The 23,256-nt window shown below is 42.0% G+C and overlaps 1 protein-coding gene across 6 annotated transcripts in view; it reads right to left on the bottom strand.

Annotated features, from left to right (window-relative positions):
- Window positions 1-23,256, bottom strand: part of FARP1 (FERM, ARH/RhoGEF and pleckstrin domain protein 1) — a 405,781-nt gene that overhangs the window by 334,312 nt on the left and 48,213 nt on the right. For all 6 annotated transcript variants that reach the window (XM_019523933.1, XM_019523936.1, XM_019523934.1 and 3 more), the window contains exon 2: window positions 466-661. In XM_019523933.1, coding sequence (XP_019379478.1) covers window positions 466-661 — 196 coding nt within the window. The remainder of the gene's footprint in view (window positions 1-465; window positions 662-23,256) is intronic.

Below are 23,256 nucleotides of genomic sequence, written 5' to 3'. Positions count from 1 at the left end.
GGGGGGGGGGGGGGGGGGGGGAATTTGTTATTTTTTAGGAAGAATTTAAATTCACAAGTCAGTCATTGCTTTTTAAGTCACCAATGCTACAAAGTATGAAGAAATTGTGGATAGATAGCTGAAATTCAGGTGTACAAAAAGCAAGACATTGTAAAAATAAATAAATAAATACATAAATCACATGCTGCTCATGAAAACACTACCTAGCAGAACAGTATTTTCCTTCACTTTCTAAATTTCTTCAACCGTTTAAGGAGCTATTCAATCAAAAAGAAATGTCTCCACTCTACTGTTTCACATTTTTCTACCACCTTCTCATACAGGTAATGGGGATATGACAGCAACAGTGTTCACAATGGCCAGAGCCAATTAGCCAATAAAGAATAGCTAAGTCAGAGCATTTGGAGATCCACATTTGCACTTTTAGTAGTCCCCAAACAAATCAATGCTGTTTCAAACTCTTACCGGAACTTCAAAGATTTCCTGCGTATCATCCAGCATCTGGATTTTGATAGAGACAAGCTTTCCAGGCGGTGTCGGAGGCAGTTTCTGTCCATGCTCCAACGTACTGATCCCAGCATTTTCCTGAGCTCCTAACCGGGATCCTGCAGTTGGTCTCTGCTCTGTTTCACCCATGTTTAAAGAAACACGTTTCTTATGCCTAACAGAGGAAGAAGGACAAAGGAAACAGAAAAACCTTATCATTTACAGCCAAAAATAGCATTTTGATTTTAATTAGCATTGTACAAGCTAAATGTCTATTTTATGGGGCAAACTTTCCAAATCTCATGCTTTAGACCCAAGCTAAGCTGATCTATAGGAATAAAGGAGGTTCTTAGCAATTTACCCCTTACCATATGAGGATGGATAGACATACAAAAAGAAAAGTTTCTGTGAATTACAGAAATTTTTCTGCTCTTAAGAATCAGACTGCCCAGCAGCAACAGCTGCTCTAAAATGTGGATGTTGGCATGACCCTAGGGTTAAGGTCAAGAGCTGTGGGAACTGGCCCACTGCAGAGTTAGAATGGTAGCACTTGTTCTGACAAGCAAAAATTGCTGTGTGCCAATACAGTTTCCACTTTGATCTTCCCCAGAACCCTGGACATGGAAGCAAAGACAACAGAAGGAAGAAGCCTACCATAGTCCTCTGAGGACACCTACGGCCAGCATCTGCTGGCTCATACAATGCACTACAGAAGTGGGTACAAAACTTTACAGGGCTTTCTTATTTCCATTTAAAAGGCAGAAAAGTCTAGTTCTTGAGTTCCTGTTCATGTTCTGCATTCATCCACAACAATCAGCTTCTACTATACAACAGTTCTGCCCTAGAAAGAGAAGCGCCAGGATGATATGGTCCAACGTAATTTTTCATCAGCAACTGGCACAACTTTGAATCTTCCTATTCAATTCAAGGATGATTAGTTTTATTTATCAAACCTCATACATCCTCCTAGATTTTTTTTCACGCATTCCCTTTGTCTTGGGATATCCTCACAAGATTTCTGATAGAGTCTGCTACTACTGTCTATTTGTCTAGCCTGATAATTGCATTTCCATTCCTCTACCTTTCATGTGCTGATCAATGATCGTTAACAAGCATGTAGCAAACAAGAGGAATGGAAATGTAACTTTCCAGCTGAACAAACATACAGCAGCAAATCCAATCATTCTCTGCTTTTTCACTTTCAGGTCTGCCTGTGGGAGAAACATCAACAAGTAACTACCACTTGTGTACCAGCACATGTTGCCAGTGCTGAAAGAAGAGTGAAAAACAAATGGAACATGAAATAAGATACCAACTCCTCTGTAATGGCAGAATTATAACATTCTCCTTTATACGGAGTACACTGTTTTTTCCACATCATATTTCCAAATATTTAAATCCTACTCTTGGAGGAATGAAAGGGGGTAGGATATTTTTCCCTTTCCAAATAAAACTCTTAAGTGCTGACCTGGAAATTTAAATTAAAAGCAAAAACAACCCCAGGTCCCACACACACACACCTAATACCTATTAGGTATTCCATGTCTAATACGTAAAAATAGGAAGAAAGATGATGAAGGTGATCGTAATATGACATTTAACTAAGTCATATATTAAGAATTTGTGGGTTTTTTATTGTGGTTAATTATTTACCACTTAGGAATGCCCTGCAAACATTAAACAAATGAATTTTCATGAAACAGGAGATGCAAAATAAGGAAGATACAAGCTAGAGAAGTGGCACTTCCACCATAAGCAGCAGGTGGACAAAGTGAGTTTAGACAAAAGAGACAGATAATGCTACGTAGTAAGAGACCAGATGCATCTGTAAATGAACTGGACTTAAATTCTGGCATGTACATAGTATGGACATCAACATATCACACTCCTGCAGTACCGAACAGACAGGGTCACATCTAACCAGCTCCTTCCCATTACCGGCCCAATATTTTGTGTGCCAGTTCATTCCAGTCTAGTTATCTTTAAATCACTAAGTCCTATTGACAATATTAACAGAGAATATAGGACATTTACATTACTAGCACTGCCGTGAGCCAGGCAGTTTGTAAACATATGTAGAGAGGTAATATATTTATCAAAACCTAAATTACAAAAGAACTGATACAGAGCAGATTAGAAGAGCCACCATTCAAATATCTAACATATGGAAATATTCCACAGCCTGAACCCTTTTGCAGATTATCTATAACTGGGTGAAATGATGGCCCACAAATGCATGCCAATATTCTCAGTAAAACACAGGAAAAAAGGCCAAATTTAGAAATCAAAATAAATATTAAGGAGGAGGATGAAAAATGCAAGGCAAACTACTTCTTGTAGAGGGCTAAAGGTTTATATTACTAGTTAATAATATAGGAACCACTGTAAACACATATTGCAGGTATCTATTACACTTGCACACTTCATTTTGGAAGCTGAGACATGAGATACTGGCTACAGTGACTTCATGCAATAATTTTGTTATGACATTAACACCAAACCAGATTTTTTTTAAAGCTACATCTATCTAATAATTAGTACATGCTGCATTGAATATTTTCCCCCTGAGGCTCACTAGCCTTCTTAAACAATTTATTGTGCCTTGATTCAAGAGGTGTGTTATGAAGCCCCTCACTAAAACACTCATGTAGCAGTCTACCAAGCTGCCTGCCTTTTTGTAAATTTCAGTCCAAAAAAGAAAGAAAAATCAAACCCCTTCAAAGCAGTATTAAGCCAAAGGTTTGGAATTAGGAAACCTAGTCATCCTGGTACAGAAAGCAAAACAGTTTTCTAGTATAGAACGAGTCTAGGGAACCCTTAAAATATCCTACTATAATTAAGACAGGCCTGATGACAGAATGATTCCCAGGGAAGGAAGGAGCTTTGAAAAAGCTGCAGCCACCATAGTTCCAGGAGAAGCTGATCTAAAATAGGTACTCCAATATCACAGTTATCCAATATCAAGTTAAGCTGGCAACATTAATGATAATGTACCTGTAAAATATCACCACCAGTCTAAAGATCCTATATACTTGGAAAATAAAAATCAACAAGCTGGAAGGAATTCAAAGAAGAGTAATAAATATAAATTGGTTCTGTAGATATTCACTTATGGAGTGAAAACTACGCCCAGATGTAGTGCTTGACCAAACACTAAGAAGATGGGAGGTTAACATTAACTTGAAAATATTTCCATGGTGTATACATCAAAGACAGCAAATTGCTTGGAGTATTACAAAAGAGTAAACTAGAAGTAGAAACCTGAAAAGAAAAAATTAGGCTGAATGTTAGAGATCCAATTTCTGCCATGCAATAACAGTATGTTTTACTAATAAATGCTAGGTACAGACACTCAGAAAGCCCAACGTGGGATCAATCTAAGTTACGCAGTTTTCTGTAAGCAGCATAGTTTAGATCAATAGCGAACAGAACACACAGGGCACTGACAGACATGTAGCTCCACACTAACTTATGGCACTTTGCAGGAAGTGCCATGAATCCCCCTGACCCAACAGATGTTTGCTGTTTGATGCAGGGATTGGGGCATTGAGCTCTAGTTTGGAGCAGTTGCATGCCTGTAGTCTCTCTCCCCTAGCTCCTCCCTTCCTTCCCAGCTCCAGTGCTGTCTTCAGAATGGGGGGGAAGGGGGGAGGAGGGAGTGGAGGGAGCTTTGTCTGGGGTTTGCCCAGCCTGTGCTGGAGGACGGGGTAGGTGGACTGACTCCCCCCACCTCGGCTCCAATCTATCCCTCCACTCTCCAGCACAGGCTAGGCAAACCCCAGACAGAACTCCCTCCCCTCCCTCCAATTCTGAAGACAGCTCTGGGGGCAGGGTGGGACAGAGATAGGTTGCATCAGCCCAGTCCTGCTCCATGTGCACGTGATGGACATTAATGAAAGCGCTCCACTTTGGAGCACCTTCATTTGAGCCCTCAGATGAGAGTTCAGGTTGTCATGCCATTGGGCACTTTTAAAGTACCCTATGCCCATGCACTTCTGCAAGGGTACAGCTGTAGAGAGCTTTCAAGTGGCCATTCATACAACATATGTAACTTGTCAGCTCCCACATTCACCCTGTGGTGGTGCGGAGCAAATCTTAGACCAGGTTCCGTCATTTTTAAACCAGTCTGTGTGCACTGAGCTTCTGTTCTGTTATGAGCATAAACCAGTTTTGTGCCGAAACTTCTGTTCTGTTATGGGAATAGACTGGTTTCTGATCAGTTACACTGGTAAAAGCGTAATGCCTGTACCTGACCAAAAAGAGCAGATTATCCTTTTGAAACCAATGAAAAAAATCCTAATATTTAAGTCATACACATCATATGAACAATTGGAGTTCATATTCAAGTAACATCAAGTGGGCACTGCACTTCAGGAGGGATGTGGACAGCATCAAGAGGGTCCAGAGGAGGGCCACTTGTATGATCGGGGGGCAGCAAGGCAAGCCCTACAAGCGGAGGCTACAGGACCTGAACCTGTTCAGCCTCCACAAGAGAAGGCTGAGAGGGGATCCAGTGGCCGTCTACAAACTGGCCAAGGGGGACCAGCAGGCTATGGGAGAGTCCCTGTTCCCCTGATCACTACTGTGAGTAACAAGGAATAACAGCCATAAGTTGACCAAAAGTAGATTCAGGCTAGATATCAGGAGGCACTACTTCACAGTCAGGCGGCTAGGATCTGGAACCAACTTCCAAGGGAAGTGGTGTTTGCTCCTACCCTGGGGGTCTTCAAAAAGAGACTAGATAGACATCTTGCCGGCGTTGTCTGACCCCAGCATTCTTTCCTGCCCATGGCAGGGGGTCAGACTTGATGATCTGCTGAGGTCCCTTCCGACCCTACCAACTATGTAACTATTCATGATTAAAAACTTCAGTTAAATTGGTTAAAATAAACCAATGGAAACCACATACACACATGCAATACTTGCTCAATGACAAAGTACAATTGTGTATGTATGTGCAATTGGAGATTATAAGCACAGTGAGAGAGAACCCATGATGTAATTCAACACAGTGCATATTGTTAGAAGTCACAGTGATGAGTGGCAAATTTTCAAGCCATGCCAAATGAAATGACTAAATCAGCCATGTTATCGGGAAAGAGAAGACTAGAAAAAGAGGAGTAATCAACACTCATTTCTTGAGCTATAGTCACCCCTTCACCATACAGGACATCTGCTTAGGATATCCAGACTTGACAGATTTATACTTTATTTTTACAATAAAAATAAACACTCTTTGGGAGGGGAGGTTTGCAAAGCGACAGGTTGAGTAAAACAGCTGTTTTATTTTAACAGCTTTTAAACAGCATTACAACTTTGCTGATCTATCACAGAGTCCCTTATCAAAAATGTTGAGGATTTTTAGAAGCTCTTAAAGAATGTCAAGTTTTGGGGGGGTTTTTGCAACAATAGAGACAAAAAAAATCTACATCATGAATAAAAGTATTTGTGCTACATTATATATTATTCCAAAGTTATCTTCATGTGTGCCTAAGGCTGCATGAAGGTCCCTAAATAAAAATAGTTTACATTTGATCATTAACAGAAGACCAGCGCTTTGTGTGGAAGCACTAAAATATGTTATTACAATTTGAAAACAGAGGGGAAAATTGATTTACAACTTGTCTGAACAAATAAGAATTAAATTTAAACTTTCCTAATTGAAAATGAAGACTGGTCTTTCAATAAAGAAATATTTAGGTCTGGGAGCAAAGCACTTATTATTTGCCTAAGTGCATGCAGTGATGAAATAAGACAGGCTGCCAGATTAGTTCACAGGCTCATAGGAAAATAGGGCTGGAAGGGACCTGACAAGGTCAGTCTAGTTCCCTGATCAAGGTAGGAGCATCCCTGATCTAAACTATCCCAGCCAAGTATTTATCTAGCCTGCTCCTGAAAACCTCAAAGGATGGAGATTTCCCCTGCTGCAGCTTGAGGCTACTGCTCCTCCTTTTCCTACAGCCAGAGGAAAACTCACCTCCATCTCTCTACAATCACCCTTCAGGTATAGGAAGGCTATTATCAAATCAGTCTTTTCTTCTCCAGGCTAAATAACCCTTGTTCTTCAGCCTTTCCTCATGTCTCAACTCTGTGGCCCCTAATAATTTATGATGCCCTAAACGGTTCACGTCTTCCTTGAAGTGTGGGGCCCAAAACTGGACACAACAGTCCAGGTGAAGCCTCACCAGTGCTGAAGAGAGAAGAATCACCTCCCTTGATTTGCAGCTGACCCTCCTGTTAATACAACCTAGTGCACTGTTGGCTTTTTTTTTGTTTTTTTTTTGCAACAAGAGCACTTGAGTTTATAATATACGAGTTATCACTTCAGGGGGAAAAAAGGTTCTAGGATTCCCCTCCTACTTAGGTAGGCATAAAAAAAACAGGCTGTTGTCACAACCCTTCTGGACCTATTCAAAACTTTCAGGTTGAGAAGCTCACTACAGTTGATATCAATATATATGCTGTTAAAATAAGCTAATTCTTTCATGCCTCTCAGCAGCTGTGTAGGGTGAAAATATTAAAAGCTGCAAGAATGCCAGTTAGGATCCGGTGAACTGGACATCTGTTTGAAGTGCTCAGATTTGATGCTTCTACATCTTTGTCCTTAAAGACCCAGAAAGTTTACCACTAGAAATTTTCTGTGACAAAAGATAATTTTTCAGCCCTTCAATCAGAATTGTTTTCTGCTCCAAGTTCCACAGCTGACTATTTCACCTGTTACAAACCCTCAAAGTAGTCTCCTTTGACCAATGCTGTAGCAGAGGGGGGAGGGGAAGCAGGGGGAAGCAGTGTGACCATCCCAGGTACCAAAGTGAAGGGGTGCCAACAGGCACTGCCCAGCCAAGGCATGGCGCAGGACAGAGCCAAAAGCCGTTCATTTGGGGGGCGCCAGGATGGGGGGAGGTCAGCTGTGAGCACTCCTGGGCAAACAAGGGGAGGCCTGTGCCCTCTGGATCTGCATGCAGGGCAAGGGTGGGCTGCTGCTGCGGGCTTGCGCCAGGCACCAAACTTCCTTGCTATGACACTGCCTTTGACAAGAGAAACCACAGCAACAATGAACTAAATTTCCCCATGACCTTGTCTGTATTTATCTCCTCAAGACAGTGACTCCCAACCAGAGCACTGTGATACCCTAGAGTGCCATGAGATCCTTTTAATGCCACAAGGTGATGTTCAATATTAGCACTGTTAGGTGTGCAAACCCCTACACAATTCACAAGAGACATCCAGAGATTTCAAATACAAATCCATAGCATTAAAAAAAAAAAAACAACAAAAAACCATTCTGGAACCTGCTGCAGTCTTTTTTAGTCCTTTGCAACAAAATGATTGCTGAGTTATTTTTCCAGTAAAAAAATTAGTAAAAAGCTACGAGCTAGCATTTTCAAAGGACTGCCTTGAGTCTAGTGAGTGGGACCTTTAATTTAAAAAAATTGAGAACCACTGCCTTAAGAATAACCCTAACTCATGTTACCGTGATTCAGCTGCTGCAGTATGTTTTGAAAGGGTGACAGTGAAATGATAAAAAGTCTAACATCTTTAGTGGATAACCTCAAAATAGATCACAGTAACCTCAAGACAGTCGCAAAAGTATAAACTTATCATCAGTTTCCTAAACTTAAAAAAATTGCCCTTCAAAGGAAGTTCAAGCTATTCAGCATATAGTCTATTCTGAGATCCAGATATATTTATATATATTGAGAGAGAGAGAGAGAGAGAGACAGAGAGAGAGAGAATTTTGGTTGAAGTAATACATAGTAGAATCTAAAGTATCTCATCTAAAATTGTTCATATAGAATTTAAATAATTTATATTTACACCTACATGTTCTAAATTCATGCCATTCAGTTTTAATTTAAATTCTTACATCTTTATTACCTACCGGTTTTAAAGGTTTTTTTTTGCAATTCTTTAATGCTATCATCTCAAATTCCAAATCTACAACTGTAGATTAACAGCAAGTAAAAAGATTTCTATCCTACCCTAATCTGATGTTCTCTCTTCCACAGCTATATAAATGCCTTAGAATCTATCAAGTGCAGTAAAACATGCATTTGTGAGCTACTTCACAATTGCTTCTTTGAAGTATTTCACACCATGAGTGTCAATATAGTTTTACCTACCAGCTGGTAATTTTTATCTGCAAGTGCACAGGGTACTTCAAAATATTTATTTCTTTGATTTCTATCCTGCCCTTCCCAAAGGAGGCTTTTGTAACTTACAATAAATACATTAAAAAAAAAAAATCAATTATAAAACTGGATGATAAAAATATGTAAAGCAATGCACTGCCCCCAGCCTTAACCCTGCTTGACAACGGTCTGTTCAAATAGAAGAATCCCATAGGGCTTTCAGAAAAGCTCTGGGGCTAGGCTCTACAAATTGTTCAATGGCTGTGTAAACAATGTTAAACTAGGGGTGGCATTCTGTTCCTTTCCAGTTAAGGGGCCAGTTTTTGGTCATCTGTGTGGCATTTTTGGCACTTACACATAGGAAGGGATTCTACTGCTGGGCACATAGCCCAGCTGGGCACGCAGAGATCTGTGTGGGGTTCTATTTTGTTCAATATTTCTATCAATGTTGAGGGGCACAGTGAAATCTCTAAGTTTGCAGATGATACCAAAATTATTCTGGGTAGTCAAGTCCCAAGCTGATGGAAAAGAGCTTCAGAAAGATTTTGCCAAAGCAAAAAAAATGGCAGATGAACTTCAGTATTGACAAGTGTGAAGTAATGCACCTGGGGAAAAATAGCCTCAACTATATATACTGGGTTCTGGACTAACTGTTACAACTCAGGAAAGAGACCTCAGAGTCATTGGAAATAGTTTTAAAAAACATCAGCTCAATGTGCCATGGCGACCAAAGAAGCTAATAAAATGTTGTGCATCATTAAGAAGGAAATTGAAAACAAAACGGAGAACATCATCATGCCACTATACAAATCCATGGTGCACCCACATAGAATCATAGAAAATTAGGGCTGGAAGGGTTCTCAGGGGGTCATCTAGTCCAACATCCAGCTTAAAGCAGGATCATCCCCAACTAGATCATCCCAGCCAAGGCTTTGTCAAGCTGGGCCTTAAAAACCTCCAAAGATAGAGATTATATCACCTCTCTAGGTAACTTATTTGAGTGCTTCACCACCCTCCTAGAGAGAAAGTTTTTCCTAATATCCAATCTAAACCTCACTTGCTTGAATACAGCGTGCAGTTTTGGTCCCCACATCTAATAGCATTTGAAAAGATAAAGAGAAGGACAACAAAAATGATCAGGGGCATGAAGCAGTTGCTATATCAGGAGAGACTAAAAAAGGTAGGACCCTTCAATCTGGAAAAGAAAAGGCTGAGGTTTGTGACATTTCTGCTTACATACTTTGTTAGACAAGGTCCCCGATGTGGGAAATGCTCTCCCAACTCCACCTCCCCCATCCAGACACAGCAAGTTCTTTCAGCACAGTTCATTAAGGAGTACATCCCAATTTCTACATTGCTGTAATGGAGGAAAGGCTTTAATTTTATGAGACTATACACTCATGTCTTTCCAAGCTTTTTTCCCCCATTCTGCTGCAGAATCCTTTGTGCTTTCTGTTTAAACAACCAATTTGAAAACACTTTTAGAGCAAGTTCAAAGTTACTGATATCCTGTACCTGTATTTTGTTCTTGACACTATTATAGTTAATTTAATAACAGAACCATTATTTGCATCTCTTAAGTAATAAAAACTATGAAGGTTTAAAGAGTAAACAATAGATCACAGCTGATAACATGTAATTAATTTTAAAAAGACCCACTAAAAAATTAAAAATAAGAGCTTCTTATTAAATAACACACCAAAACAGTTCTAGCACTCTGCAAGAATGGTCAAAACTGTAACAAACACCAAGCTAAGCAGTGTAGCTACTTTATATCTAAAAATGTATAGAAGACATTACCATTGCAGCTGCAATGGATATCCAAAAGAGAGATAATTAGAAGTTCCTAGTCTCACATTTCCAGTCACAGCACAGATTCATAATTAACTGGATGACCACGAGTAACCTTGATTTACCATGTGAAAGCAAAACTGCAGGTTAATAAAGTCTCAAAAAAGTTTTTCAGTTCACTGTTTATAGAAAAGGTTATCGACTAAGGTACCATCCATGGCTTGGGATCTTTTCAAGAGTGTTCTAGGGTCCCATGCAGTGTTAGCGTTATTAAGGGTGCAAACATGATTCACAAGATAAACCCAAAGATTTTAAACAGGAATTCATTGCATTAAAAATACTCTGACCTGTTGTAGTCTTTATGAGTTCTTTGCAAAAGAATTGGTCTCTTATTTTTCTGTAGTCAAAACACATGAAAACTAAGAGCTGGCATTTTCCCAGGGGTGCCTTGTATAGCAATGGGTGTCTTGAGTCTGACTGAGACTCACTGATATATATGAACTTCTTTTGATGCAATTAGAAGCTTTTTCCAAAAACTTTCATTAAATCTTTCTGCAGAAAGAAAGCTGTTCAGCAGCTGGAATGTTCCATGCTCATTCACTCGTAAGTCCTCATATGAAAGACAAGTAGAATGTGCTTAAAGAGAGCAATCTTATTTCCTTCCAGGTTTAACAGAATTGCAGAAAGTATTCAAATGCTAAAATCCTAGACTAAAAGCATAATTCAGACACTTTCCAGGAAATAAAAACATGTCAAAAGAATACAAATGATACAAACCAAAAAGCAACAGTTGAAAAGTCCAGTATAGTATATTTACTTGCATGCCACATACAACTTTCCCCCATAAATTAGCCATCCAAAGTTGGGGTGTATGTTTTAAGCAAGGAAGACAATTTCTGCTCCAGAATGGAGGCATAGGTGCACTGTAATAGCTGCTGGGGCCTGGGTCCCCTTCCCTTCCCTATGGAAAAAGGGCAGAGTCCAAGTCTCAAGTCACTTATTCTCTTGTGAACTCTGCAGCTCAAGCTTTAGCTGTCACAGCCTTTGCTGAACAGGCAGCATCTTTCAGATAAGCAGCTAAAAGCTAGTGTCAGTTCAGCAGTGGCTGGGATGGGTAAAGCTCAAGCTGTGGAGTTTGCAAGGAGAGAAGGAGTGATGCTGACAAGTAGACTCTGGGTGCTTGTACACTGAATGGGGGTTTAATTCTCCCTAACTGAAACTGTGGGTTTTATAAACTCACTGTCAATTAAGGGAGCACTAAACCCGTCTTGTGCACATAGCTGAGGAGTCACGATCCCTTTTTCCCCCCCCTGTAGCCTACCTGCCTCTCCTGGGGGCATGCTGCTGGCAGGCTGAGCAGACTCTGAGCTGTGTGGGGCCCAGTGCTTCCCTCCGCAGCGGCAGTACCCCCAAGGTGGCACCCGTTTGCTACCACTCAGCCCAGGCGGTCCCAGGGGGCACCACCACTGTGGAGGGAAGCACCAGGCTCTGCGCAGCTCAGGGGCTATGTGACTTGGCAGCAGCTCATGCAGGCAGGCTTGACTGAGGGGGGATGAAAAAAGAAAAAAAAATGTGACAAGGAGCCTAATCTTTTTCTTTTTTTTCCTCCCAGAGCCTGCCCACCTGTCTGAGTTGCATGGGGCCTGGTGGCATGCTGCGTCCGCGGAGGCAGCACCCCCTGAGACTTCCTGGACCAGGTGCCAGTGGGCAGGTGCTACCTGGAGGGTGCTGCCACTGCAGAAGGAAGGACCAGGGTCCCCTGCAGCTCAGGGACTGCTAGGCCTGCCAGCAAGCTCACTCCACCCGGCCCTCCCGCAGAAGAGGCAGGTAGGCTCTAGTGCCCTGTGCACCATCCCCACCACCTTCCCACCACCTGGGACCCTTGCTACATTACAAAGTTGCTTAAAGCAGAATATACCGCCAAGCATGTAAATAGCAATGCCATTAAAATGGTACAATGGCATTTAAGCCACTTTAAAGGCCAATTTTGTTGAGTATACGAAGGCCTTCTGTCCCTGTATATGTAACCTGCATTCAGCCCTTACTGTATAAAAGTATTTTTTCTTCATTCGGCCTTTCTGAACGAAGTTAAGCATCTTATTCAGGGCTTGTGATAGGCAAGAAAATGTAGTAATTCTGTTTTGGAAAAATAATAGCTTAAAACTCATCTTGCTGTTCTGAATGTTAAATTACTGCATAAATATTTTAGTTTAGGAATTATTATTTTTTTGGTGATGTTACAAAATTACAAAAGCATGAAAGAAAGAGTCTAATCAAACACACTGCAACAGAATGGTAAACTTTTTGTCATAAGTTTGACATAAGGCCTACACTTACATCACACTGGAAAACAAAACTGGAAGAACAGGATCATTTAACATTATGTATCCTGGGAATATGTCCTTTGAATGTGTGAAATCTACAGCAAATGGATTTCCCACCTGCTCTGTGGACTGCAAATAGAAGTCCACAAAACTTATGTAAACAGTACATTTTAGCATTATACAAGGAAGGCTACACTTACAGCCAAAGTAGGATTTCCATAATATATATTAAAGTCCCTACCTGAACTAAATTCCATAATATATATTAAAGTCCCTACCTGAACTGAACAAGGATGTCTGAGACTTAATAAAAAATATTTTTGGAAACAAAATTTTATCAAATAATCAACAAAAATGGGTGTAGAGGGAAAAAATGTCTACTCAGATACTTTCAAAGCCATTATTTCCTGGATAACAAAAAAAATTCAAATTAGGCATTGACAGGGTCCTTATTTTTAGGAGTACCAACTACTCCTACTCACTTTTTTTAAATTGCTTTATATATCACCAGTTATAGCAGGGGTGGGCAAAATACAGCCCACCAGGCCATTCAATCTAGCTCACAAGGCGTCTCTTTAAAACAATTATTACTGGCCCGTAGCTGCGCCTCCAAAGGTGGGAAGTGTGGGCTTTCAGAGATTGTATGCCAACAGACCAGGTGGACTCTGTGCCGCCACCTCTACTTAGGGTGACCACCTTTTTGAAATGTAAAGGCAGGACACAGTCCTAGCAGCCCCAAGCAACCCCTAGCAGGCTGGAACACTGCCAGCCTGCAAGGGGAAACCTGGATCCCTGCATGATGCTACGTATCCAGGACAGATGCTCTCCTAGAGTCATGCAGCCCAGGACCAGGAATGGATGATCCCACTGCTGGACTGTCCCACCCAGTTAGGGACTGGTGGCTACCCTAACCTCCATGGGGATCCCAACACTCCAGCTGGGAGCCCCGCTTGGAGGCACACAGTGCATCGGCACACAACTGGATAGCTGGTGAGTGGGGAAGGGTGCTCCATGTGGAGGCACGGACCCACCCTGGCTCAGCCCAGTCCGGTGGCTCACAGCTCCCACCTGCACTGCCAGAAGCCCCACATGCAGGCATGTAGCCAGCCTGGTCTGGTTTGAAGGTGTGCACCAGCAGGCCAGCTCTGTGGTGCCACGTGCAGCTTCCAGGATTCAGTTAGAGCCAGGGGACTCTGCCTGCTTTGGGCCACAAGCACCCTGAGAGCCTGCTGCTTCCAGCAGTAGGGGCTGTGTGCCATAGGGGAGGGAGAGGTGGGGGCATGTGGCAGGGGAGTCCCACACCCAGCCACAAGCCCCACACCCAAATCCCCTCCACAGACACTGCATCCACCCACACATCCCCTTTCACAAGACCCCCAACACCCACCTCCCCACAAAACTCACACCCCTTCATAAACCCCACAAATCCTCCCACAACATACAAAAGTAGGACTATTTTGAGTTATTATACAATTACCTCTATATAGTCTATGCAAATACATGTAACTCAGGCCAAAAATAACATTTTAATTTTATTAACAAAAATATATAATAGATGTTTGATTTTTAGTATACGATTTGTTTCTTTTCCCAGTTTCAACATGGCCCTTCCTCCTCCAAAGGAAGTACTTCTGGGAGCAAGAGGGAGTGATATCCAGTGGCAAAGGTCAGGGGTGGGACTTCCAGTCCCAAGATGGTGATCAGTGGGTAGGACACCTGTCAAGAGCTGGGGCTACCTTTGCAGCCCTTGACAGCTCACCAGAAGTCATTAAGCAGACTTCCAGCCAAAATAATTGCTCACCCTTGAGGTATAGCCTTTTACAAAGTAACTTTGTAGCTAGCATTACTGAAATATTGGTCAATTTGTAACAATCAAGAAGAGCAATTACTTGAATCCAAAATCAAATTCAATGAAGTTGTGCAAGTAGAACTTTTTCCCCTCCTCACAAGAACCAAAGAGTAGGTAAAAACCTAGAGTAAAATTTTCAAAACCATTATGACTAGAAATGTATGCCTTACATATATTGGTAGGTCTATATGAGATGCTAGATGCTAGAAGCACAGCAGAACAACTCTACTGCGTATTAGCATGTCACAGTGAAAGCCATGCTAATGCATAAATGCGCAGTAGAATTAGTCCGGTGCTTATCAGCATCACATAAAAGACATGCTCTGGCACTACTGAGCACCAGAGCTGATTATGGTGCATTAAGTTGGTACCTCCAGTGAGCAGCCAACTGTGGTGAAAGAACAGGTTACGGACTATTTAAAAAGCTGGACATACACAAGCCCATGGGGCCAGACAGGATGCACCCAAGGGTGGTAAGGGAGTTGGCTGATGTGATTGCAGAGCCACTGGTCATCATCTTCGAAAACTCATGTCTATCAGGAGAGGTCCCAGATGATTGGAAAAGGGCAAACATAGCGGCTCATATTTAAGAAAAGAAAAAAGGAGGACCCAGGAAACTACAGACTAGGCAGCCTCACCTCAGTCCCTGGAAAAACCATGAAGCAGATCTTCAAGGAATCCATTTCTAAGCACTTGGAGGAGAAGGTAATTAGGAACAGTCAGCATGGATTCACCAGAGGCAAGTCACGACTGACCAACATGATTGCCTTCTACGATGAGATGACTGGCTCTGTGGATTTAAGAGGAAGCTTGATAATTACCTAGCTGGGGTCATATAAGCCCAGTATTCACTCCTGCCCAGGCCAAGGGGTAGGACTTGATGACCTACTCAGGTCCCTTCTGACCCTACATCTATGAATCTATGATCTGGGGAGACTGGTGGATGTGGTGTACCTTGATTTTAGCAAGGCTTTTGATACCGTCTCCCACAACGTTCTTGCAGGCAAGCTAAGGAACTATGGGCTAGATGAATGGACTGTAAGGTGGATAGAAAACTGGCTGAAGCATTGGGCTGAGAGGGTGGTAATCAATGGTTGAATGTGTAGTTGGCAGCCAGTATCGACTGGAGTGTCCCAGGGGTTGGTCCTGAGGCCAGTTTTGTTCAGTATCTTCATCAACAACTTGAAAGATACGATAGAGCATAGGCGATGCATACAGGGGCATGGGGGGCATGTGCCCCCACCCCAAAAAAATTGGCCACTGTCAAAGCCACTGCTAGCTTCTGCAGGAAGTCACAGCCCCCCCTTTGCTGTCAACACGACTGCCAGAGGATGCAGGCAGTCCCTGCTCACCACTGCCAACACCATGGATAGCAGCTGTGGGCGGTCGCCATTTGCCACCTGCCACAGCTGCTGACACCACCGCAGCCACTTGCAGGCAGTCCCTATTCAGCCTGCCCTTGCTGACGATGGACTGCGGCTAAGGGACTGACAACCACCCCTTCCTCCTGTTTGAAAATGACACTCCTGACTTTTCGAGAATTCATATTCCTCCATCCAATAAGTGAATTCAGTAAACAGCTATAATGAGGTCATATGAAGATGGGATAATATATTACGGTCAAGGGGTAATTAAGATCTTTCCTTTTTACATGTGATGAAATGAAGTATTGTACATCCCATCTAAGATCAGGGTTATACTAAAACAGAGGTGGCCGAGACGCAGCTCAGGAGCTGCATGCAGCTTACCGGCACAATATATGCAGCTCATGGAAAGCTGACCGAAGCCCTGCCCACTTCTCCTGGGACTGCCAGCTCAGGCACTGGGCAAGGGCTACAGCTGCACCGCTTACCCTGGGGCACACTCCCTGTGGGGAAACTGGAGCAGCTCCAGGTCGCTCAGAATGCCCCTGCACCTCCAACTGCTCTCCGGCTCTTGAACTTCCATGGAGGCTTGGATGTGGCTGCCAGGGTGAGTAATTCTGGCCATCTCTATACTAAGAGCTTAGGTAAAGGTGGGGTGGGGGGCAGAGGGAAGGCAGGAGAGCTTGTGTTGAGGGAAAAGAAGGAGGGAGAAGAGTCCAAATAAAAATGCAATTATATTTTAAAAGTCTACTTTTGCCCATATTAACTTATTGTACTCTGGAAACTTCTATGTACTATACCAATAAAGAATACTATTGCTACGATGAAGATAGTTTAGCTACATCAACAAACATTTTCTAGGGTAGAAGAGAGCAAAGAACACAGGTTTCCCTCGCTTTATCCTGGTTGTATATGTATGAATTCACTCTTATGAGATGACCCTTTTTATACCAAAAATTCGTTACATGCGAGGTAAATTCACTCTTATGCGATTGGTGTGGTGAAAGCCCATAGTCAGCTGCTTTGTGCAGTGCATTGTGGGAGTGACGTGCACCCAAATATAGTCTCCTGTGTGGATCTGTGATCCTTGCTCGTTGTCTGCGACACGTGTTTCTGTAGTTGCTGTCCCCATTATGATAGTGCCCTGTGCTTGTGTGCACTGTCTGCTGTTGGTGAGTACCAAAATTGTCTTGTAAAAGTGGTAGAAATGGGCCTGGGGATCTGTACAGTTGAGGTCCTGGAACATATCCCTATTGGTTACACTGTAAAGTGGGTTCCCTTTATGCAAATTCGAGTTACGCAGTGTTTTCCAGGAATGCATGTACAGCATAAAGCAAGGGAAATCTGTATAGATCCCCTGCTGTCACAAATATGATCTCTATGGATGCTGTTAAATGTAAAGACCTGACTATTCTAGGACCTCAAAGAACAAATTTATATACATGCATCATATAGATCTATGGTATCAGCATGGTGTGACAACTGTGGGAAAGATGGAAAAATATATCTCTTGTTCTAGTCACTTTTCTTCACATTCCTTTTGCTGCAAAACCACCATCAAAGCTGCTTGTCAGCTGGCACTGATTTCTTTAAAAAGGTCAGCTGTAGTTGCATTTATTACAACTTTACTTTAATATAGCTTTGTAACTTCACTCGAATTCAGTGGAATCAGATTTATCAAAAATAATCAAGGTTTTTGAATCAAGAAATCAAGATGTAGGTTGCCAATGAATGATCAAACAATAGAAACACAGATTGCAAGACTTCAAACAGAATGAGAACTTGAAACTTTAACTGGCGTCTACATTATATATACATTTTCTTATGGGAAAGTGCAAAATACCATGGCAGATAACATTCAAGTATTAGGATTATATGAAAGCTCAGCATGGATCTCAATTAATTTTTAGATTATAAACTTAAAACTATTCCCTACCTCCCCTTTCCTAAACAGTATTGGAATCCTGGTGAATATTAAATGGCATGCTGCAATAATATTTTTCATCTAAACTTGAACTGTGATTTTTACTTCTATTATGAATAGAAACAATTATACAGGCAGTATGAGAAAGTTCAAAATGTATTCCAATATATAAAAAAGAAAAGCTAAAAGCAAGTCAAATTCACTGCATGATGCCAAAAATTAGTTTCATATCTCTGTTCAAAGCTTCCTTAGTCAAATATTAGGGATCCAAATCTCCTTTAAATTTAAATTCTACGTTACTGAAGACACTTAGGGTGGGTCCAGACAGGCACAGCAGACCCATCTGTGGTGCCACACATCACACGTCCTACACATACAGGTATTCCCCACGCTAATTTGAAGCGCAGGGGGATCTTTTTGATACTGGGAGATCCTGGTGTCAAAACCAGAAAAAAGTGGGGCAACGCACATGGTGGCAGCATGAGCCACTCAAAACTGGAGCCTAGCTGGCCATAGCCATACTCTGGCTGCTGGCCAGGCTCTGCACACTGGATTCTCTCTTTCTGGTCTCATAGACCTCAAGGGCCTGTAACTGCCTAACTACTGCCTTACATCTCTCCTCCTATCTTGTATAATCTCCTTTTGGTCTACCTTGAGGTCTTATATTCACCTCAGCTGCCAAAATCTGCCTCTCATGCCTTCTCTCATCAGTTCTCCCAATATGCCCTGCCCATTTCATTCTGCGTGCTCTTATCTTGCTTAAGAACTCAGGTCTTTTGTAAAGGTCCACAAGTTCTTGAATACGTTGTTTCCTCCATACTCCGTTGTCTTATATACCACCAAATATTTTTCTTAGCACTTTGTTTACAAACACTTGCACCTTTTCTCCATTTGCCTTTGTCAGGGCCCTAGACTCACATCCATATAAAAGGATAGATTTATAAGTTGACTATAATTTGTTCTATAAAGCTGGATTTTAAGATTTCTTGAGATTTTTCTTGATGCTATTATTTTATCCAGGATCAACAGGCATAAATTAGCACTCTAAATACTTGAAATGTTTTTAATCTCAAGGTTAAGGTTCCAAATATCAACTACTTTCCCAAATAGAGGCACTTAGCACCCAAAATTTCCCCATAGAACTTAGCATTTTCTAGTACTTTGAATATTTAACCATAGCTGGACTGATCTCAGTTGTACCTCAGTGCTCTCAGCACTTGTTTAATGAGAACTCAGGTCTCGAACTGGGCACCCAGGAAATGAGGTGCACACTGTCAGTGTCATGTTTGAAAAGTGACATCTTGGCATGAAACAAAGTTTTTGTAAAAGGCAGGAATTAAATCTAATTCTTCAAAGCACAAGACCATTTTTTATCCTCCTGAAATCCACTTCATTGGCTTCCATAGAAAATTGAGGCCCAAATCCTACAAACAACCTCCTATCTTATATAGTCCCAAGTCATCTTCAGAACAGGTCAATCCTATGCAAAGTGGTACGTGGCTATTTCATGTATGAAAACTGTATTATACTCCATGCGCATAAGAAGGCATGATTAAGATTGCACAGACACCAGTAATTATGGCATTTTCTAAGTTTTTAATGTTTCACTTTTCAGTCGTCAGATATTCTTTAAATTCATTTTTGTATGTAGTAGTGTTAAAGTGATGTTGCTGCTGTGACGGGACAGGAAATATGCAAGGCAAGGATTTTTGTGGGTAATACAAAGTGAACCAACTGCAGGACTGAGAGAGATTTAGACAAGTTTCTGAATGCAGTGCATCAGAATCGAAAGCTTGTCTAAGTCTATCCTAACCCCACAGTTGGTCCAATACAAGCTATTACCCACAAAAATCCTTTTCTCTCACTTTGTGTATGGTATTTATATTTACTGTATACAATATATTGTACATAATCCAATATATAGACAATAAAATACTTTAAATATATACTATGTTAAGATGCTGTGACTTCTAGAATAAACATTAAAAGGAAAATTAATAACAATATGGTGGATATTAATTAGAATGGCTCAGATGATGTTGCATCTAATTTTATACTTCCTGAATATGAACACTTTGCTTTGGACAAAGACAGTAGCTTGGATATTTGTAGCTATGATTTGTTAACATGGTATTTAACCAGCTGTAAAGTTTGATTATAAAGCAGAAAAGTTATCAAAGTGTGTTGGCATTTGCTGCTTTTGATCAGAAGAGAAACACATGATTCTCACATAGCGTGAGCATACAAAATCTAGTTTGGGCAGTGAAGTTCTCTGAGCAACTTAAGGGAGTGCTGTCACTATGGGCACTGATGGTACTGACATTGTGTCATGTGATTGGCCCCTGAAGTGCTCTATAGCTGTGCCCTGACAGAAGTACATGGCTGCAGAGCACTTTAAAAGTGCCTGATTGCATGATGATCTGAACTCTCATTACATGAGGGTTTAAATGAAGGTGCTCCAAAGGAAAGCACCTTCTTTAACGTCTATCAGTGCACAGGGGAGCAGAGCTGGGCTGATGCTGTCTTCAGAATGGGAGGGGGGAAAGGAAGGGGAGAAAATTCCATCTGGGGTTTGTCCTGACTGCACTGGAGGGTGGGGCAGGTAGATAGGAGGTCATCCCCCCTCCCCGCCCCACCTTCCCTGAGGCAGAGGGGCTCCAATCCATCCACCCCACTCTCCAGCATAGGCTGGGCAAATTCCAGACAGAGCTCTCTCCCCTCCCTTCCCATTCTGAAGACAGTACCAGAGCTGGAAGGGGGAGGGGGAGGGGAAGGGGAAACAGGGCAAAGGGAGACAGGCTGCAGATACACAGCCACTCCAAACTCGGGCTTGATCCCCCAGACCCCTGGATCAAACAGCAAACATCTGTTGGGTCAGGGGGATTGCTGTAACTTATTGTGCTTCCTGTGATGCGTAAAATTACAATGGGGAGCTGTGCATCTTTCAACACCCTATAACACATTTAGGAAAAGGCTACACTGTGCTAACTTAGGATGTTTCACGGAGGAACAACCTTATCATTGAACCAAATTCTCTAGATACATAGCCTAATATAGCTTTTTCTTAATGGGTCTCTTAGCAGAAGTTTTCATGCAACCTTTAGACTGCACATGAAAAAAAAGGAAAAGAATTACCCACTCTATCCTGCACTAACTTCTTCAGGTAGGAGGCAGAGCTCTCTCATTTCCAAGGAACAAGCAACAATCATTCTAACTCACTCACAAAAATGTCATGGGCATGGCCAATTACAAAACATTCTTTAACCAAATCAAAACCATCCCCTAATGAATGCCTTACCTCAGCAGCAATTCTCCCTGTAGCCAAAAAAGTTAGTCATGGCTCCGATATCAAAAGCAGCAGCAGTTGGAGAAAGGATAGGAAAATGCTAGTGCTAGCAAAAGAACATATAAAAGCCAAGTGTTTTATTCAAAATTGTATATGCTGAATCTAAACCTTAGTCACAAAAGATGCCAGCAGAATCTACTCCTCATTTTTGACAGCCTCTAAAGCCTCGCTTCAGAATTTGTCCAGTTTCCAAATGGCTCAGTCAACTCAGAACACCATCGTTGTCATCCGGAATTCACTTCCTCTGGTTGCAAGAAACTATCAGCTGAGTGCACTAAGTGCATGTGGAGAACACCAGGAACTGTATTCTGAACACAGGCCCTGTAATACAACACTTGCCCCTTCTCAGATTTTGGCCCATTTATTCAACAGGAAGCAATGCAGGAAATCCAAGCTACTACCTGTAATTCTGATCCATGCCCTTCCTGTCTGGGGAGAGAGATCTAAGAGCATCTGGGACTCCCACTAGCAAAAACAGTCAGTCAACACATTTTTCTTTTTTGAAGAGGAAAAAAAAACCTACCACCCATCATAACGACACCAGCAGTGCAGCCAGTACTCAACACAACCAGTGTTTAACTCTGCTTTCTACAAGTATGTCTACAGTAGAGATTGCAGAATAATGTAAATACACCCAAGCAAGCTAGCTCAGATAATGGGTATAGACATTTGGAGCCCTTTCAAAAAGGGCAGCAGATGTAATGCAGTGCAGGAATGAGCCAAGAACAATACAGAAATAGCAAATCCACTCCAACTTTAATACTACTTCATCCAGAGTTAAAGTTGGAGAGGTTTGGCTACAGGTTTCATTTCCAGGATGTATAGGTTTCCCTTGCTTTATGCTGTACATGCGTTCCTGGAAAACAGCACATAATTCGAATTCGCATAAAGGGAATCCACTTTACAATGTAACCAATAGGGATATGTTCCAAGACCTCAACTGTACTGACTCTCAGACCCATTTCTACCACTTTTACAAGACAATTTTGGTACTCTCCAACAGCAGACAGTGCACACAAACACAGAGCACTATCATAATGGGGACAGCAACTACAGAAACACGTGTCGCAGACAATGAGCAAGGATCACAGATCCACACAGGAGACTATATTTTGGTGCATATCACTCCCACAGTGCACTACACAAAGCAGCTGACTCTGGGTTTCCACCACACAGATCACATAAGAGTGAAATTACATCACATATAACGAATATTTGGTATAAAAAGGGTCATTGCATAAGACCGAATTCACACATACCGAACCTGCATAAAGCAAGGGAAATCTGTAACAACCACTGTCCTTTTGAAATGTTCCTCTTTTGAAACAGCTCTGCATGTATGTATGTCCACACCCAAAAGGTAAAACATTGTTATGACAACCCAGAACTCAGTGCGGACTGCAAAACCCACTTGAAAAGCAGGGTATCCAGACTGCTACCAGTAAACAAGTTAGCTCAGGCTTACCTATGCTAGATACGCTAAGTGATCATTTAAGTATGGTATTGTCATTCTCAAGCTAAGCTATGCTAAGAAAAGTCTACAGTTCCAGACAGCAATTGTCAATGACCTGGTTCTTTCCTCGACAGATTTAAAGTCAGCACATGGAAGAGAGCAAACATATGCACATGCTCATTTAGGCTGCACTTATAGAACATATGTGAATTCCAACATGGCAGGATCTTACTACAATTTGGGTACTGCCAATTATGAATTTATGCCATGCTGCCCTCAGGAAGTAGCAAAAACACACCAAGGCAGTTCCCCTGGTTTTGCCCCATGGCCAGAGTATAGCAATGGACAGCTGCTTCTCTGCCACCAGAGCACTTCTGTAGAGGTTTAAGGGTCCATCTTCTTGTATACGTAACTTCCAAACCCCCCTGTGCCCCAAGACAGACACAGTCCCACAGCACCAATGTCATGAGTTTTGCCTGTCAGCAGCCAGAGGTGCAGGCCCCAGAATCCAGCAGCCCTGCACCTTGAAAGCCACCAGGCTCTGTGGCCTCAGCAGGGGCTAGCAAGCCTGCAGCTTTCACCCTGCT

Source organism: Gavialis gangeticus, unplaced genomic scaffold (genome assembly GCF_001723915.1).
Source record: "Gavialis gangeticus isolate Ggan-Ray unplaced genomic scaffold, GavGan_comp1, whole genome shotgun sequence".
In the NCBI taxonomy this organism is placed as follows: domain Eukaryota; kingdom Metazoa; phylum Chordata; order Crocodylia; family Gavialidae; genus Gavialis; species Gavialis gangeticus.
The sequence above is the reverse complement of the archived record's forward strand: the minus strand, read 5'-3'. Positions and strand labels throughout refer to the sequence as shown.